Here is a 20,198-nt window from a genome sequence, read left to right on the forward strand (position 1 = left end):
TGAGTGAATGGTGAACTTACAGTGCCCTAGTTTGGCCTACAGTCTAGTTGGTCTATTTTTAAAAATGACAAAACATATGTATAATTTGTAATTGTACCACTAAGTGATCAGAGCATGTTCATACTAAGAGTGTGTGTGTGTGTTTTGTACCATAGAGCTGCTGAAGTGAAAAAGTGTGGGTCATAGTGACCGGAGATCTAAAGGCCTACAGCCCTAAAGTTCCCTGGTTTTGCTTCCAGGTTATTTTACAAACATATATTTCTCTAATAAAAATAAAGTATATGATCTGCTGCAGAATTTCTTCAACGAACGCTACACTATATTAAACTATATACAAAATTAATTCAACGTTCTTGGCTATATGTGCATTTTCCTAATCAAAAACACCTCATTTACTCCATCAGCTCGATTTACCCTATCAGCTCAGTATGATTAACAAGAAGTATGACCGTTGCTTTAATCCAAGAAGGTACGGAGTCCTGTTTTATAATTAATTTACTCAGGGATACCATCAGCAAGAGATAGCTGGGAGAGCGGCCCTGCTAAGATCTTCTTATAGTATAGTCTACTCTTGGAAATGGGGACCCACCTAATTTTTCTCCCCCAAGCCCTGGTAATTTTAACAACGACTCAACTCTTGCTGTTTGTTTTTCTAAGATTATCAGAGTTCACTAAATGATAATTGGACAAAGCAATTCAACAATGTGAAAAAAGATCAGTTATTTCAAAATGTATTTATTTTTTCCAGACATCAATATTCTTTAAAATCTGTGCAGAATAGACGTGAAAATTCATTTTGATAATAACAAGCATATTTTTCCAAATATTGAGCCCAGCTACAGCACATGTAGTTTGCTGCAAAACTGGAACATTGACATATATTGCTAATGGAGGAGAAAGTGAGCAATATAAGATTGTTTTGTCAGCATTTAATTCATGTTGTCATGTAAATCTCCATCCACATTTCTATTGTACTGAACATTTAAACAACTCACTTTAATGTTTAATTTTCGGTGTGAAACGGTCTCATTTTTATTTAACTCTTAGATTTTTTTGGTGGTATTTGACCTGGACAATTCTTGGTAGTTCTTCTGAGTTCTTAATGAAATAACAGGCAATCAACAGAGCAAGATTATCTTAACTGGTACAAATCATTTCAAGAAACAAAACACAGTGACAATGTTATACACATATAACACAACACAAGATGACATTCTTCAGATTTTTCTGAGGTTGCTTAGAGATTGAAGTGACCAACAAGCACAACTTTAATTTTCACATATGCTCACATTTTCCCAAATCAATCTGTTTTCAAACTCTGTGTTTACGTCACCATCCCAGGTGAATTATGTATTTTTTACAGTAAAATACATAAAAAGAAAGCAGGAACAATAAAAGAAGCTCTACCAAAAAGGGCACCTAAAGAGAATAAGAGAAAAAAATACTGTAAACACACAACACTACATATCACAGCATAAAATAACACATTCTGAGCTAAGGCATATACAATTTTTCAGCAATAAAATAAAACACATACCATCCAATGTAACACTGGCACAGGTTTTCATGCGAAGTAGCTTGTTTGATGAGCAGCTCCACTTGAGTTGGTACGTCCAAAGTCTCATCATGGGAAAAGTCTCGTCCTAGAAGAAGTAAATTCACATAAATCCATTATCATTTGTTTTACTAGCTGTTGATTTTTGATAATGAATGATAGTGCTAGAATTGTGTCACTTAGAAATGTATGTGTTAGTTCTCTGTGGTCAGAGAGAGTGAATGAGTTTTGCTCACCAGTTAGCTTGTCCCGCACCCTGTTGATAATTTGGATGGCTTTCTTGTTCAAGGCTTCAGGCTGCACAAGGCCATCTCCAACTGAAGGAAGAAAATAATAAAGCAACATTTTCAATGATAAACATACTGAAAAACACACATCCTGAAACCTGATCATTAAGCAGATTAAGAGTAAGCAGATTCTTCTTGATGATTCCTTTAAAACGTTTAGGGCTTAATTATGTTGGCTTGAGTATGTCAAATCTTGCCCATTGGCAAGGCAAGGTTGACTGCTACTCACAAAAATGCTTTTTGATATGTTTGCCACATAACGCGAAATTTACGAGGCAAACATATCAAAGTGCATTTTCGTGAGTATCCGCATAGTAAAGAGTGTAAATAAGTGCTTACATTTTACTGTATACAGAAGAAGATTATTACCAGGGCTGTTGATTTAACATTAATTTGATGCAGTAATTATGGAAAAAAATTGGTTAAATTATTAAAACCCATTAACTGCTGTTTAAAACCCACCAACCTCACAGCACTATTTATGCAATTCTAATTGCTGAAAAAGACTTGTTATTATACCCAATATAATTTCAAATGCAGCTTCTGAACAAGGGCTGAACAAGGAAACCCCAATTTCCGAAATGAATTGTAATCCTGAATTATATGATAGCATGTTATTCGGTTAGTTTTATTTAATTATTGAAACATTAAAAGGTTTGTTTTACTTTACTTATTTGTGCTTATACTAATGGAAAACATTAGCTTTCCTTTTATGCTAAACACGACTGTGTTCTTATCAAATATTTGTTGCTGAATTGCGTTTTGTGGGAGTTGAATGTTGAATATAATTGAATATATCTTTTTTTTTTTGGTTTCAGGTAAACGTAAATGATCATATGGTGATTGAAATAATGATAAATGCATGTTGATGTCACACAGCAATGTGTCTTGAAAAAAAAACTTTACTGGTGAAGGAGGATGAACCACGGTGGTACTGATGGAGGAAGGAGCCATGGTGGAATTTTGAGCCCAAATGACAAGAGGTGACACTGGCAGATGTGGAGGCCCAGGCAGACTCTGATGGACTGAGAGATTAGGCAACACAAATGGACCAGGAAACCAAAGCGGAGACACGGCGAAGCCGAGGTGGAGCCAGGGTACCGGAGTCGACAATGGTGTGAGTGAGGACAGAGGTGAAGCCGGAGGAATGGAGGAGCTTGATGGTGCTGCAGGGGTGGAGGAATGAGGCGCAGCCGAAGGTCACTGAAGGCGACGACTGACCAAGGTGGGACTAATGGAGCCGGAAGGACAATGTTAGTTGTCTGTAGAGCTGAGAGGCCAAGGCGGAGCCGACTGGCTGATGGGCCAAGGTGGAGCTGAAGGCTTGGAGGGAACAGGCAGAGCCAGGGAAGAATCCCCATGTCATGGCAGAGCTGGTCACTTGAAGCCCCAAGGCAAATCCGGGTTGAATGGGGGCCGATCCAAAGGGCGGAAAGGAGCCAGCGAAGGGCAAGGCCAAAGGAATGGCTGGCTCTGGTGGAGCAGGCAGGAGAGGAAGGTTCGGTGTGAACATCAATATCATCAACAAGTGTTGGGTTAGGAGACAGGCTTGGTGTTAAACTGGACCACTGGTGATCAAGTGGCGATGAAGAACAGACTGTGCTGGATGGGACCAGCAGCAACAAAGACAACTCTGTGCAATACGGGACCAGTGGCGATGAAGAATAGGCTGTGCTGGATGGGACCAGCAGCAATAAAGACAACTCTGTGTAACACGGGACCAGTGGCGATGAAGAACAGACTGTGCTGTGTGGGACTTCCAGAGGCAAAAGCGGGTCATGGGCGGGAACTTGTGGCGAAAGCAATATTCATCTTCCGGTATTCTGTATTGTTTGAGTCCAATGATGATGAAGAAGATATGCAAAGTTGTTCAAATAGTTTAGTAAAAAAAAAAAAACATCCAAAAGGGTTTAATAATGGAAAATTGACACAACCTGTGTCTTATTTGTACTTCTTTTAATGTTTTGCTTTAACTGCATAGTATCAAAAATGCCAAAAGATGGTAACTACTGGGCTAGCTGAAATATAATTAGCAGCTTTTTAGGTTTATCATTCATTTTCTGATATATATATATATTTTGAACAAAAAGCTGAGGAAACCACAAAGCCTACATCTGGATTGGATTCAGAACGATGATAGAGCATAGTTGGAGATGAACATACTGTAGATGGAGTAGATTGCTTCCATAAGCACCTACAAAGCTTGCACAGTCCTATTCTACTTCCTGGATCGAGATTTCAATCGGTAACATTAGGCAGTTTTGATTTATGTGCTGTTTAACGTTTGATGATCGCATTATTTTACATATGTAATTGCTTGTTTCTGCTTATGTTTATTATGTGCTGCGGTAGTTTTTTTTAAAGCCGGATGGATTCTGTTTGAGATTTTTTTATTGTTCATCGGCTGGAAAAAACCCCACATTTTGACACATTAGTTAAGGTAACGCTTTAGTTACACTTCCATAACACTGCATTTATTTGATCAAACATAATAATACTCAATACTCAGCAAATAATACTAATTTTGTTGTTTATCCGGTCTAGAGGACAAAACCCGTTGTTTGTGGTGGCATAAGAATGATAACGTAGGTAAAACCTGTTCTGTTTTTGACAGGTAGCCAAAGGAACAAAATTGAAAAATGCTCAATTCAGAGCAAAATCACTTTAGATAATAATCATGACTTCTGAGCTTGTAAATTAGTACCACTCAGGAGGACTTGAAAGCAGAATGACTTTAAGGACTGTCTTCAAGGACTTACTGAAGGAGTGAATTGACTCAGGCACTGTAGTCCCAGGCTTTTTGTGGGTTGTTTCTCCCAGGTCAATACCCTCCATGGCTTCTACATGAAACATACCAAGAAAATGCATTAGTTTTGGTGGAAATTCCGGATGAGTACATTAGAAGTCACATCTTAATGTCACTTTTTCTTATGGGACTTGTCCGAAATGTGTGCAAATAAAAGCATAATTTATGAAAGCTCCGGCAGTGTGAACAAAATCTTGGGAACAACTTTTGGTAAAACTTTCTATGAAGCCCATATTTATAATACATTATGAGGGTATTCTTAAGGCATTATAATGAATGCATAATGCATTATATAAAAACCTTATAATATGTTACATCATCTAAATAAATAATCATAACAACAATTATAATATATTATAATGCTTACACATTTGTGGTTATAAGATTATGATTATTTATAACACACAATGAGCACCATATTAAATCTACTTTTACATTTATAATGGACTATATATCTTGACATTGTTTATTCAAGATCTGCACAGTATCTTACTACATCTTGTAAGTGGTTAGGTGTGGAGTGTTATTTGAGTGTTCCCTGTGAGGCTAATATTAATCTTGATGTGAGCTAGTTAATAATTTCAACTTTAAAAAAAATGCAATGTTTATATGTTAGGTTACATTTGATTTTGATTGTCCCCTTAGTCTATTGACTATAAGCAACTTTGCAACTACATGTAATAAGTAAAAATAGTTCAAATTTTTACTCATTTACTTATTACAGTAAAAATAGTTCAAAGCAAATGTGTCATTGTAAGAGATGGCCCAGTGGTCAGAGGAAATAATTACAATCAAGCTGGTCAGAGGTTTAGTGAATCCCAAAAAGGTGGTTTATTACCGCGAGGTGGGGACAAATTCCATGGACACATACTGGACTACAAAACAAAACTGCAACAATGTGCAAAGAAAGGCTACACCAAATGCTTTGGTCCAATTTGCAACAGGGTCTCTCCTTTAGTTTTCAACAAACAAGACTGTCTTGATGAGCTCTATAGCTCCTTATTTATAAGGGCTAGCTCCCCCTTCAGACTGTACCAAATGAACAAACAGGGTCCATACATACAATACATTATACACCGAAGAAAATAAAATAATTAAACATTACACATACACAGAAATAACAATCTGCATAAACCAATTGGTACTTAAACACACCATAAAAAAAAAGAAAAAAAAAAAAGAAAAGTAAAAATCATTCAGCTGCTATTCCCCCTTCCCCCAGACAAAACTACTAATGGTTCAGTCCAATAAGGGGCATGCTAATGCTATAAACACCCGTTTGATCCACATGGTCTGTTTGATAGTACAGCATGAGACTGGAAGGTCAACAGCCAAAACTAAAGGTCTGGGGAAAATTCTCACCCGAAATAAAAGTAATTCTGACTGAAATTAAACTGTATTGTGACATTCTTTAAAAAGAATAACTGATTGAACAAAATGTTGGCCAACAAAAAAACAACAACAACATAGCATCATACTCATTTGAAACAGATATGCAAGATATGAGACTTATAATACATTATAACTATGAGAAATATAATCCATTGTAACTTAAGTGGATGCAACATGTTCACTGTGTGTTCATGTTGCAAATCATCATACTCTTAAAAGCTATAACCACAAATAAGTAAATATTATAATAGTTTAAAACTGTTCTTATTTATATATTTATAAGATGATATAACATATTATAAGGTTTTTTATAATGCATTATGCATTAATTATAATGCCATAAGAATACCCTTATAATGTATTATAAATATGGGATTCATAGAAAGTGTTACCCAACTTTTTTTCTGTAATCTCCCTGCTTATCAATTTTACAGGGGAGTTTACCTTACTATAACACTATTAATTAGAATGGGGATAAAGTCAAAGACTCACCAACAGACTGTCCTGCCGTGTAGGAGTCAGTTCTGGTCCTGGAGCGCTTGTTTCCTTTAGTGTTTGCTGTAGGAAAGAAAATAAACATCCAGTTACTTGACAAACTTGACTTTGCACCTTACATCAATATTTTAGGTTGATATTTTCAAATAAATTAAAAATTTACAAACTAAAATGGTATAAATGTAAAAAAAATAAAATGAATAAAAACAATAAATTACTTTTGACATTTCTATTAGCTACTGTATACAGGTCACTAGGGCACCAACAGTGTTGTCAAGTAATGCATCAAAAGTCTTTCTAGACATTTTCTATGTGAATTCAAAATACATCACGAAATATGATGAGTAACAGGTACATTAGCTATAATTAACATCAAGATACACATGGCAATTTATGAGATTAATACTAAACTTGTTTATAATAACTTATGATTGCGATCTAAAATGGTCTTATAATGAGGTCAAAATATGTTATTTGTAGCTTTTTATAATAATCTAATTGCGAGAACTGTTTAGGATTTATCATGTAAACATCCTTTATTTTTATAAAATAATAACCATACGCTTCATCAGTAAGTAATAAGTAAAGTAATAATATTACTTTTGAAAAGAGTAATGAGCCAAACACTGGATTTATAGATATATTAACTACATCTTGTCTACTGTTAGACAAAATGTTTCAGGACCCACTTATTGTCGTAATCATTGTTTTGATTTTATATTTTCACATGGAATCAATGAAATTGGTGACATCTCAGATCATTGTCTTGATTTTTGTATACTCCATTACAAATATGGCACAACTATCACTTCTAGGACCTTGGTGGATTTGCCATCTTTTTTTCCAGATGACCCCAGCATAAAGGTGTTTGTGATACAGTAGTGGCCCACAGAACAACATCAAGCAACGTTACATGGACCTTTCACAGACATGCCTTCTGAGCACAGAAAAGGACCTCATCCACTGTTTTGAAAGCATACAAGGATTAGGTGACCTTGACCCGTTACCATTTGAGAGGCAGAAGCCTTTTTCCATGCTGCTGGAGGATAAGGATTTTAAGTTCTTTCCACAATTTGTTTTTTTGACCATATCATGCCACATGTGGACCTCCTCTATTGCCAAATTCCACGAGGACACAAATTCTGTCCATATCAAACATCTCAGGCATATCATCCAGCAGCTGCAGCAGGACATACAAAAGATCAGGTAGCAGCTCCATTTCTAAATTAGAGATCAGTACAAGTCCATGTTACACCGGAGTTTGTTTTTTATTTTTAATATTTTAGGAATGGATTCTCATGGATATTTTTCTTACAAAAACGCATCGATTCGGTACAGGAGGCCGATTCGGCGAGAAGAGGCTCAGTCAACCAAAATTGTATTAGTTGGTTTGCCAACTAACTCCAACAGAAAGTGGTGAAGTCTGTGACAGACAGATCATTAACAGTTGGTCCTTGTCATAATTTTAGGGAATTGGGCAAGAAATTCAAATGTTTGCCTATCAAACATTTAGCTTTTGCACAGTAAAAAACAAACAAACTGTTGTTTCTGCTGTATCACAAATAAACGCCTCTGGCTTGCTTAGTTGGGGACACTTAATTTCCAGCGATATTGTCCATTTGATTGCACAGACACTATTTAAACTGAACTGAGCTGGATGATGACATCACTGAATTCAATGAAAATTGAACAGAAAATTGAGTGTTTACTATTATCATTTTGCATTATTGACACAATATGTTTCTAATTAATGCTGTACAGTTGCTTTGACACAATCTGTATTGTTAAAAGCGTTATATAAATAAAGGTGACTTGACTTGACAAATGCGTGTCACAAATATGAACCGAAAATAAGCGTATAGGTTACTTGCCTCACAGACATGAGAAATATATCTATTTCATTCTGCACTAATTTGTTTAAATAAGATTATTGTAGAGGTCCTGACATTATTTTGGCGGAAGGCTTTACTTTGAAGGGTTCAGATTTTGAGCTGTCCATAAGCAAACCTCACTGAGATTTAAAACCCCCGAAGCCTAATGCAATTGCCAGAATTTTTTATATGCAACAGATATAACATTTCATGCAGAAGTGTTACAGGTCTGTAAAGGAGACTGGACAAGATTAAGCAACAATTAGCAGATAGTTGATTTCTGTGAACAAGACGCTAAGTCATCATGTGCCTGTATAAGGAGGAGTTGGGGATCGAGGAAGGTAAGCGCATATCTGTGTGACAGACTAAGGCAAGTCTGAGTACGGATGAACTTATATACAGTGGGTACGGAAAGTATTCAGACCCCCTTAAATTTTTCACTCTTTGTTATATTGCATATTTAATTGTAGTGGGAAGAGTTACTGAAGCTGAGCGTTAGCTGATACTGGCTGTCACGACGTGGTCTGCCTGAACTATGTTTGAGCTCCATTCATCACTCAAAGGACAAAAACTTTTCTACTTTTAAATTAACCAATTCAAATTGAAAACAAATACTCTCTAATTATGTGATGCGCATGGAAGGTGCATTTCTCTCTAAATGCGCATCCACTGTACTGTGGAGATGACGAGGCAGCATCGTCAGCTTTAGTCCACACTGACTCCGAAAATGCAAAATGCATTTATTAATAAATAATTAAAATACCTCCTTGCTATTTTTTGCTGACACATACATAGTCATTACTGCTATAGCAGCAACAATAAAAACTCTAATCTCTGTGGTTAGCATAAAAGGTTATGCAACAGCCGCCGGCTCATGCCATGTATTAACTGCATTGTCATGATTAGCAGGTTATCTGACTCATAGGCTCACAAAGGTCTCACAACCTCCCAAGTGTCTGACCTTGCACAGTGTATGCCATTTCTTAAGACGTAACAGGATTGTGTGGCTCTGGTATTTTTAAGTCTTTTGAATAAAAAGGAAAAGTTGTGTGCTCACTGTCCATAAGCCTCCAGTTGAGTAATGGATCGTAGACAAAGGCCTCCAGCACAGCCATGACACTGTCCCTGTGTTCCCGAAGTACCTCCATCACCGTGTGACATGTAATCCGGTAGTTACCATCCAGTCCGGTCACCTGAGAGGAAACATGATCTGTTAGGCAGCCAGAAAGATGTCATTCATAGACAATGCAAGGGTGTTTAAGTCACACTTTAGTTTGGGGACCAATTCTCACTATTAACTAACTACCCATCTTTACTTTAACTATGACTTCAATAAACTCATAATTTGCTGCTTATTAATAGTTAGTAAGGTAGTTAAGTTTAGGTATGGTGTAGGATTAAGGGATCTAAAATATGGTCATGCAGAATAAGGCACTAATATGTGCTTTAAAAATATTAATAAACAGCCAATATGCTAGTAATATGCATGCTAGTTAATAGTGATCACTGTTTTTCCCAGTATCTAGAAGAGTTACTAGTTATGGCAAGGTGGAAAAAAACATTTTGGACTTCAACACTCCAAATACACCCCCATGCAACAGATCATCTTACCTCCATGGCATTGGTTAACATCCGGGTTAATCTGAAAGGTATTTTCTCAGGGAATTTTTCTCTGGTCATTGCAACCTTAAATATATATATATAAAAAACAGTCGTAAACAAACAAAACTACTGCATGTTGCTTATTTGTTGTTGTTTATAATATTTAAAAAAATTACCTCAAAACAGTCCCCAAAATCAATATGCAGTATCTTTCCACTGAGCCTGTCCAACATCAGATTAGAAGGATGTCTGTGGTTGGAGGAAAAAAAGATTATGCATGGTATAAATAATGAATGAATAAACTAGTTTGAGTGTTGATTAAAAAAAAAACAATAATGCCAGTTTAGTTTGTACCTGTCCCCAAGCCCTAAGATATAGCCAACCATGGACATGACAGCTAGTGAGCGGGTGTAGTTTGTCCTCCTATCAAACCAAACCTGTACAAAGAGGTAGCCATTTTTATTTTATAAATTAAAATAATAAAAAAGTAATTGATAGAATCTCATTTTTTAAAATGTTGTTCTTAAAACAACTACATTTCTGTAGATAAAATGGTAAATATATCTACAATGGTAAAATGAAATGGAATATACTGTAAATTTCAACAATAACAGAAAAAGTAACTCAGTATAATACAAAATCTCTTGATGAAATATCCATGTTAAATTTTCACCAAAATCAAAGAGTTATATTTTGCATAAGGTAAACAAACCCTATTTTAGACAATTCCAGAAAAAAAATCCACCCCAATTAAAGTACGTAACACAGAAGAAATCTCATTCTGACTACTGTAATACATAAAAAAAAAAAAAAAAATCCAGTCCGGGCACAGCCATTTTCTCCTCAGTTAGCTTAGTAAGTTATAGCTCCATTCAGTAGTACAACCTTCGGTAAAACTTAATTTTGATAGTCCACTTTAGACATTCTACTAACTATAAGTAACTTTGCAACTACATGTCAACCACCAGTCATCAGAGACTTCGTAGACTGTCTGCGTAATATCTGCTAACACTTTATTTTTAAATGGTCCCCCAACACGCCATTCTTTGATTGCGAACTGCTCTGAAACTGCAAGGCTGTAGAATGCGCAACGATGCCGCGTTCTGAATTTAAACGAGCAGCGCTCATATTTAATTAATTGAATCAGAGCCTTTTGAAGTTTAATAATCATATTAGACTATCATGTATTTTCTGCATTTTTGCCCCCAAATTTAAGACCTCTCAAAATGATAAGTAAAATGTTTGTTATACAATTAAAGATATGCAGGACTTTTTAAGGACTTGCAGGGACTTGTTTTATTTACTCATGTGCACCTAAATACATATTACAATTCGCCCACATCTATTTGGGCACTGAGATGAAGTGACTGGAATCGACTTTGATGACAGAAAATATGACCATATGCTAAATATACAACACAATTTTTTGATGAGAATGAAAGATAATGATGATTGCAAACCTCTGAGCTGGGACTCTTAAGCCACAGCAGTTTGGCCAGGTCATCTCCTGCTGTATTGTTCACTGCATGCTCAAACACCTCCACCTTCTCCATGAGAGTCAAGTGGTCATAGTCAGGTGCCATCTACCATAAATTACAGTGTTTTAGCCAACAGAGATCAATTTTACTTCTTCAGTTCTTCACGTCCTCGCACACCATCCACAGTTAGTTTTGTTGTGCCCATGACATATTAATTTGTGCGAACATAATATGACCAAGAGGTAATGACATTCTTATGTCTTAGCCATGAGATCCTATGTTAAGGGAACATTCACATAGTAGATAACTACTATATAACAATGAAGTATACTAATATAATATAACCATGCCTTAAATGCCACAGTGACTTTGTCCTTCTTAATCCAAAATAAAATTTAAAATGAATATCTCCATTTCTGATAGTCCCATGTTGCTATTGTCACGCAGGTTTGTTTAGGCATTAAACTTGTGAGCAAGAGAAAAGGATGTCATTACTTTAACACAATGATCTTGTGGCCATGACACACTGTACAATAACATTCTCACAAGTTAATATTTTGTGGCGTTCACAATATGTCACAATATAATATGTCCTGGTCACAACAAAACGAAGCGAAACAAACATGTGAACTTCCATGCAATGTATTTTTTTAAAGACGTTAAAAACTTTAAAGACAAACATTTTCCTTCCTTCTAATAAAATGCGCTGCTGAACTGTTCATAGTAAGACCAGGAAAGTGTATTACTAAAGTAAAAATGGTCAATTTTGACTGACTTTAATGGCATACAGGAAGCTGTATTTGACAGGTTTGAGACATGTTACCCTAAGCATGATGCGATGTTCAATGTTGAGTAGGATCTTCTTCTTCTCTCGGTAGTCTCGAATCAGTGCATGCAGCGTGTCACAGTGAGGAACCCAGCCGATCAGACCAGAGTTGGTGGAGAGCGGAATCACAGCATAGCGCTGAATACTGTTCAAAGACATGTTCATTAGAGGAAAAAATTCAAAATATGAGCCACAAAAATTAGAGTATCAAAACCTACCGACAGAGCTGGCTAATATTTTTGAATCAGTAGACTAGCACTGTATAGCGCCCTCCACAAATATTAGAACACTTTGTAAATAATGGGCTATGAAAATTGGTCTTTTTAGCAAAAAAAAAAAAAAATTATAGAAAAAAATTTCAATTAATTTAAATGAATATTTTATCTTTAAAGCGTCTAGAAATCCTTATGAGTACGAATCTAACTGAAGTATCTTTTCATCCATATTGTATGTTTTTAAGTTCTCCTGAGCGATTAAAAACCTAATCTTAAATTTAACTTAAAAAAATGATAAACCATGGTTTTACTGGGATATAAATATCAGGCCAGATTCCTTTAGCCATCACTGCGAAATAGACCTGAAAACAGAATAATTACTCTATGTGAGACAAAAGGTTGAGCTGCACAAATGAGGAAATGGCTATATAAGAAATTAGCTCAACATCAATTCAACAAAACAGATTAAAAAAGAATCTAGAAAGTTTCTGGATGTCAGATCAGTCTCAAATCCCTTGCCATGTGTTGCTCAACCTTTTTACAGGAGAAGATTCAGAGCTTGTGATGTTTCTCATTTGTAGGTTGCTTCGGATAAAACCTTCTGCTAAATGAATAAATGTAACAACTATATTGTACGAGGGGGTGTCAGAAACGTTCAAAAAGTTTTTGAAAATATTTTACATTAATTAACAGTTAGATTTTTGTGAATATTTTAAAAGACCAAAAGCATGAACATCAAACAAATGCCAATATTCGAGGAGGCCACTGCAATACCAGCTCTGCTCAGCAGGTAGCACTGCTGCCTCACAATTTGAGTTCTGGCTGTGCAAGGAAGCCTATCTGTGTGTAGTTTGCATGTTCCTCTCTGTGTTAGCATGTTTTCTCAGGGTGCTCCGGTTTACTCCACCATCCAAAGACTTGCAGCTTAGGTGGATTGGAGATGATAAATTTCTCATAAAAGTGAGTGTTACTGTGTCCCAGCACTGGGGTGTCACGAGTTGCATCTGGTGTAAACTTCAGTAGCAAAAATGTTAAAGTATTAAAGTTGGCAAATTCAGTTCAGCTCATTTCTGGGAATCTTTTTAATCTACCTACTTCAAGGAATCGATTCAAAATGCTTATTCAATTTTTAGTTTGTATCATCACTTAAAATGTTCACTGAAGTCCCTGCGTGACCTTTTTTATGTATTAAAATGTTTTAGTGAAAATATGCTCATAAGTTCGCATATTTATTGCAGAATCTGCAAGCTGTTTATCATTTTAAGATATAAAAGAGGTCATAAAAATATTATGTTGCCGGTCCAGCATTTTACATTTAGTACAATTGAGGGGACTTAGGCACAAAAAGTTACAAACACTCACTGATGTTCAAGCAGGCAACACACTACGTTTAAGACACTACTAGTTTAAGATAAACTTTTGATGGTCATGATGATCTGTGTAAATAGTTATTTTGTCTTTTGAGAAATATGTAAATATCTTACGGTTGCAAAAGTTATACTTAAAGGGTTAGTTCACCCAAAAAAGAAAATTAGGCTGTGTTTTACTCACCCCCTAGCTTGCGTCAACAACTGATGACATGATGTCAGCGTTGCCCATGCGCCGGTGAGTCTCGTGAAAACCAACGTTTGTTTACAGGATCAAAGGAAGCAAAGTTTCCTTACTTTAGCAAAGGAAAACCAGTCTCCTCTTGGCTTATATCGAAATCCTCTAACATTCTTCTTTACAAATCCTTGTTTTGTACTTCTAATTCTTGACCGTTGTTTTGTTTTGATCTCTCCCCTTCGCTTCCGCGTGCGTCACTTCTGAGCGGCGCATGCGCAACGCCGACCTCATACGTCATTCCCCCGGAACTGCTTCCGCTTACAACAGTGAGCGCAAGCTAGATTAAAGTGATTATTAAATTTTAAATATGGTTATTTTTCTAACAAAAACGCATCGATTCGCTACAGGAGGCCTTTGTTCACCCCCCGGAGCCGTGTGAGACACTTTTGTTTTATGGATGGGCGCTTTTTATTTAACTTCTTTTGGACTGAAGCACTGCAACACCCGCTGAGTGGCATTAAACAGCTTAAAAGATCAAAGACAATTTTTAATATAACTCCGACTGGATTCTTCTGAAAGAAGGAAGTCATATACACCTAGGATGGCTCTGGGGTGAGAAAAACACAGCCTAATTTTCATTTTTGAGTGAACTAACCCTTTAATATCAAGCCTAACTCTTGCAATACTTATATGACTCCTGAAGGGCAGCAGACGTTTGCTTGTGCCAGTAATTAAAACATGCAAAATACTGGCTGATATACCCGCCATGGTAATACTGTGTATTGGTCAACTACTAATTTGTAATGTATTTTACTTCTTGTGTCAAACATTCTGAATCTATTTAGCATTGATTCCACTGATCAGAAAAACAAAATGATCTTTTTAAGTAATAAAAAAAAAAATACACAAGGTATCGATATATCATTTGCTTTAGCTATGTCTTGTTTGCCTGATGTAATTTGTTTCAAAGAATGACACTTTCTGAGATTCTGATGCCTGAATGCAAGATGCTTGCCTCAGATTCTTGCGCAAGGAGGCTGGGTCATTAGCCAGTAGAGTGTTCACTAAGCCAAAAAGCTGCATGACCCTCTCGTCTTGCCGTAGATCCTCATGACCCTTCAGCAAGAACATGAACTCGTGACCGTTGCTACCTGCAGGGCGCAGAACAGAAAAAGCTTTGTCTCACCATATCAACTGTCACAAATGCATTTACATTTACAACCAAGATCACAGCATGTGTTTGTATGGAAAAAAGACAACAAAATGAAATCTCGCCCTCATAAAAGCAACCTTTTTCACACACTAGAACAGAGATACCTTCACCAGGACCTGGGGACCGCATGCCATACAGTATATTACAAGATCGGGGAAAAAAAACAAACATGCTATATCCTCATTTTTTATTTATTTTTGCATTGAAATTTACGTGAAAATAAGTGAATTTAATATATTAAAAAAAACACTCAAATTTGTCCACTGCTCAGAGCTAGCCATGGGCCTGATCAGATTGTTGTTCATTTTCTTTGCCCCTAGTATTTATGACAGCCTAAGCAAAACAGCTCATTTTCACTTGGCTCTTACCCATGATAGTGAGTTTGCGTGGCCGCTGTTTGGAGGTGATGACCTGCAATGAGGGAGCAATAGACTGAATACGTATGATTGGCTGATTGGGGTCATATGTTCCGGGCACGGCCAACTCCAGATCACGACACATAAGTAGTTTAGGTGAGACGTACTGAAGCTCTAGTGAAGTGAGCTGCGGGCAAAGAAATATGCATGAATACATAATTGTATGAAACATTACTAAATTATATCCTGACAGAAGCAAGTATTTATTTTTTAAAAGTGCACTTCTTTTCACAGCTGATATTGTATCAACACTGTCAGAAATTTATAACAACAAAATATCATCAGGTAATATTAACGTCAGTCTTCATCCTGAAAATTGACTTGCTATGAGTTTAACATCATCACACATGCCACACATGAAAAGTTTGATAGCTTTTACCATTGTAAAAAGGTGCTCATATTTTCTGTTCCCAATCCCAAATTTTAACTTTTCAATTTTTAAAACATCAACATTTAGGACATCATGATTTATGATATTGCTGCAGGCTGATGTAAGTGATCTAAAGACTATTCTGAGGAATACACCAGCCAGAAACGCTACTGGCAGACCTGTGGCAGCTGTTTGGAGATCCTGCGGAACACGTGGTAGTACAGGTCCCAGGCCTGCGTCAGGTCCTTCACGTTACCTGATCGCATGTACTTTCTGCACCAGTCCTGCGCCTCCATCAGGTCTCGGCCATAAGCCTGAAACCACAGCCACAGTTATAAAAAGGAAAGTTAGGTCAAGTCACCATTATGTATATAGTGTTTTATACAAAAGAGATTTTCAAAGCAGCTTCACAGGAAAATAACAGAATCAATGACTCTTCATCAAATATGTGACCCTGAACCACAAAACCAGCCTTAAGTCGCTTGGGTATATTTTAGCAATAGCCAAAAAAACATTGTATGGGTCAAAATTATTGCTTTTTCTTTTATGCCAAAAATCCTTAGGATATTAAGTAAAGATCTTGTTCCATGAAGAAATTTTGTAAATTTCTTTCCGTAAATATATAAAAACTAAATTTTTGATTTGCAATATGCATTGCTAAGAACTTCATTTGGACAACTTTAAAGGCGATTTTCTCGATATTTAGATTTTTTTGCACCCTCACATTCCAGATTTTCAAATAGTTTTCAAATTGACCCTTATGACTGGTTTTGTGGTCCAGGGTCACATATAAGGAAAATCCAAATTCTGTTTCTGTAAAGCAGCTCTAACAAGACAATAGAGTCATTCTACAGCTCCAGTCAGTTCAGTATTGATTTAGTTCAGTTCAATAAGTGTCGATGCTGCAAAATGTGTCAATTATGAACAAATCAGATTAAACTATAAAACAGTCATTATTTAGCTCAATTTAGCTCAAATGTATCCACATTTGTGGATTAATGTTATTCAATAAAATTTTGCATCCATCTGCTTGAAGATCGGGATATGACACACCTGCATTAGGTGGGAAGGAAGAGTTGTTATCTGTCCAGTGTTTGAAACATGAATCTTTTTAATAGCCATAAGCACTATGAACGTTCTTCTTGTAAATGTGTTTTGGAAAGTGCTGCGGGCTAACATATAGACTAATCATTATCCACTTCTATATTTACTGTGTGCACAACCATGGATTGCAAAATCTGCTGTTTAAGCAAAACTTTTATAACCATTCGTTCTAAAAATGGCACTGGTATGGTTTTAAAATAACAAGTATTTCTATATTTAATATAATATCACATTCAACATTCTTGAGGATTACCAAAAAACTTTTACATCCATTTTACTTCAATGAACAAATGATAATTGAACCTCCATTACTGAAATAAATAAGGCTTTTAGTAACTAAATCCACTGTATCAGCTAATTACTCTTCAACAGCTATGCTATAGAAATAAACAAAGCTACCACAAAAACAGAAATGCAAACACCAAATTCTAAAGATGGCCACGCGCTTGTTTCTCCGACGCATAAGGTCGATACTGGAGATGTTTACACATCCTGAGTAGCCTATAAAACACTGATAAGCTGTTTGTCACTTCAGATGTCAACAGATGTGTGCAGAGTGAGGCCTATTTTCAGCCCGGGAGTTTAATGCACAAGGCCATTCCCTTATGTTTTAACAAGAATAAACAGATAAATAACAAATGAGTATTTAATGTATTTTTCTTAAAAAACAAAAAACAAACACCTATGGACAATTAAAAATGTTTTCCTGTGTGTGAGAGAATACTTCAAGTTAGTTCAAGTTAATACTTTTATTAAAGTTAATACTTTAATACATTTAAGTATTAACCATTAATACTTTAATGGTTTTATTTGCATTTACATTTTTAATTAATACACAAAAATCTAATCAATTAAAAGAAAGTTAAAATCTGTCTACTGAGGCTTTTAATTGTAGTGTTTTAAGACCTTAAAGGGGTCATATGATGCGATAAAAATTTTTCCTTTCTCTTTGAAGTGTTACAAACTCTTGGTGCATAAAGAAGATCTGTAAAGTTGCAAAGACTAAAGTCTCAAATCCAAAGAGATATTCTTTATAAAAGTTAAGAGTCTTTTAGCAACATCATATGACCCCTTTAAGCAAGAACAATACTACAGATGAGTGACCAAGTTATATGTAGTTTGAAATGCTTGTAGACCAGAATAATAAATAAAGGTATTAAAATTTTTATTTAAGTGCAATGTAACACTGATTAAATATTTTAGGACAATGCATAATAAATAAAAATATATTAACTATAAAAAATTCCATGATTTACCCATGACTTCCATGGATGAAGATTTTATTAATTTCAATGACTTTCCCCGGAGATCAGAATTTACAATTCCCTGGTTTTCCATGAACATGGGAAACAACATTAATACATATTTGACATTAGAGTAAAGGCCCGTTCACACCAAGGACGATAACTATAAAGATAACGATAAAGATATAGTTCTAAAAATCATTCTCAATATTAAAGAATAGCAGAGTCCACACCACAACTATAACGATAAAGGCACAGAGAATCGATATCGTTGGAATCACTTTCGCTCGAGAATTTAAAGCGGCAGATGAGCGTGCGCTTAGAATAAACAGACGATATCGTTTGCTGATGTGGACGCTAATATCGCTATGTTTATAGCTATCTTTATAGTTATCGTTCTTGGTGTGAACGTGGCTTAAATTACTACTTTTTTTATTATCTAGTGGATTTTTTTTTTTTGATAGACAATGAAAACATTTCTTGAGAAAATGGAAATGTACAGTGGCTAATTATCACTGAACATTAATAATTCTTGGTACATAGTGTTTGCATTTTTGTAGCCTGTTTTGTAAAAAAAGCCAATCTCTAGTTCATGTTACATTAAGTACATCCTGAATAATCCTAATGAACTACACTGTTTTTACAGTGTGTCCTTATTGTATAGTCACTTTTGGGACATCTTCATTGCTATTATGACACATAATATGCGTAACATGATCAATGTAAAAATAAATATGACCTTATATATACACACACAAGATATGTATAAGAAGCCATGTGTTATTTCTGCATTCTTTTATGTTTTCTTTTTTGACATCTTTAATCAGTTTTAACAGTCAATGTACAGTACAATGCACTTTCCTGAGAAAAATAAAGATAAAAAAATTCATCAGAAGATCCTCAAAACATTGGGTTACAAATTGCTCCATATGGACTTACCTGATTGAAGGATGTTTCTTTCAGAGTTTGTGGCCCTCTCTCCATCATGGCATGTAGGGGCTCCAGGACAGCAAACATCCCCTTGACATTCCTCTCTCCAAAGTACAGACGTGACGCCTCCTCCAGCCCCTCGTGCCACATTTCATGCCACAGAATAGCCACCCTGATCAGCTCCTCACTTACCTAAACACAGACAGAAGCAGTGACCATGTGATGCATCTACTTGGATTCATTTCTCTTTTGGCCGATGTTTTGGATCATAATTGACCCTTGGCTAAGCCCCGCCTTAAAAAAATCACTTACCAATGCTGCTACTGTACCTTAGTGACTGGTAGGTGTTATTGTCAATATGTTATCAGACAAGCTTTTGCTTCTTTTGGTTGTTTTTGTATTTCTATGAAGTCTTATTCTCAGAAGGATCTGTGAGTTTGATTGGTTTTAAACAGTAATTTTAAAGAAAATACTTTTAATCAATGATTAAGTGTGTTTTGTTATGTCATAATAAGTTTAATGTGAGCATTGGCTGTGCTGTATTTTCAAATTTGTTGATCTTGTGTGTTGGATTAAATGCCTGATCAAGGTCATGGGACTGAAATCTTGCTGAACAAATTTTGACCCCTTTTTTGCAAGTTGAAAGTCTGTGGAAATTTTTACTAAAGAATTTACATTTAAAATTAGGGCTGTGCGATATGGACAAAAAAAACCTATCGTGATTTCTTTGATCAATTTTGCGATTTCGATTTTAATCACGATTTTGACATACACAGACATGCTTTACAGTCATAAATGCATTCAGTGTGAATTTGAAACATATTTCCAAAAGAAAACCAATTAGAGTTT

The 20,198-nt window shown here is 35.7% G+C and overlaps 1 protein-coding gene across 1 annotated transcript in view; it reads right to left on the minus strand.

Moving 5' to 3' along the window:
- Positions 1–776: 776 nt before the first annotated feature.
- The window catches only part of mtor (mechanistic target of rapamycin kinase), a 134,641-nt gene continuing 115,219 nt past the window's right edge, over positions 777–20,198 (minus strand). The window contains exons 45-59 of the mRNA XM_016538036.1: positions 19,359–19,541; positions 16,251–16,385; positions 15,654–15,828; positions 15,088–15,223; positions 12,310–12,457; positions 11,469–11,591; positions 10,363–10,445; positions 10,185–10,257; positions 10,018–10,092; positions 9,464–9,599; positions 6,533–6,598; positions 4,602–4,682; positions 1,792–1,872; positions 1,538–1,643; positions 777–1,419 (exon numbers count right to left, since the gene is read on the minus strand). Of these exons, the coding sequence (XP_016393522.1) occupies positions 1,404–1,419; positions 1,538–1,643; positions 1,792–1,872; positions 4,602–4,682; positions 6,533–6,598; positions 9,464–9,599; positions 10,018–10,092; positions 10,185–10,257; positions 10,363–10,445; positions 11,469–11,591; positions 12,310–12,457; positions 15,088–15,223; positions 15,654–15,828; positions 16,251–16,385; positions 19,359–19,541 (1,617 nt within the window). The 3' untranslated portion in view covers positions 777–1,403. The remainder of the gene's footprint in view (positions 1,420–1,537; positions 1,644–1,791; positions 1,873–4,601; positions 4,683–6,532; positions 6,599–9,463; positions 9,600–10,017; positions 10,093–10,184; positions 10,258–10,362; positions 10,446–11,468; positions 11,592–12,309; positions 12,458–15,087; positions 15,224–15,653; positions 15,829–16,250; positions 16,386–19,358; positions 19,542–20,198) is intronic.

This window comes from Sinocyclocheilus rhinocerous, unplaced genomic scaffold (assembly GCF_001515625.1).
Source record: "Sinocyclocheilus rhinocerous isolate Xijiao unplaced genomic scaffold, SAMN03320098_v1.1 scaffold1599, whole genome shotgun sequence".
In the NCBI taxonomy this organism is placed as follows: Eukaryota; Metazoa; Chordata; class Actinopteri; order Cypriniformes; family Cyprinidae; genus Sinocyclocheilus; species Sinocyclocheilus rhinocerous.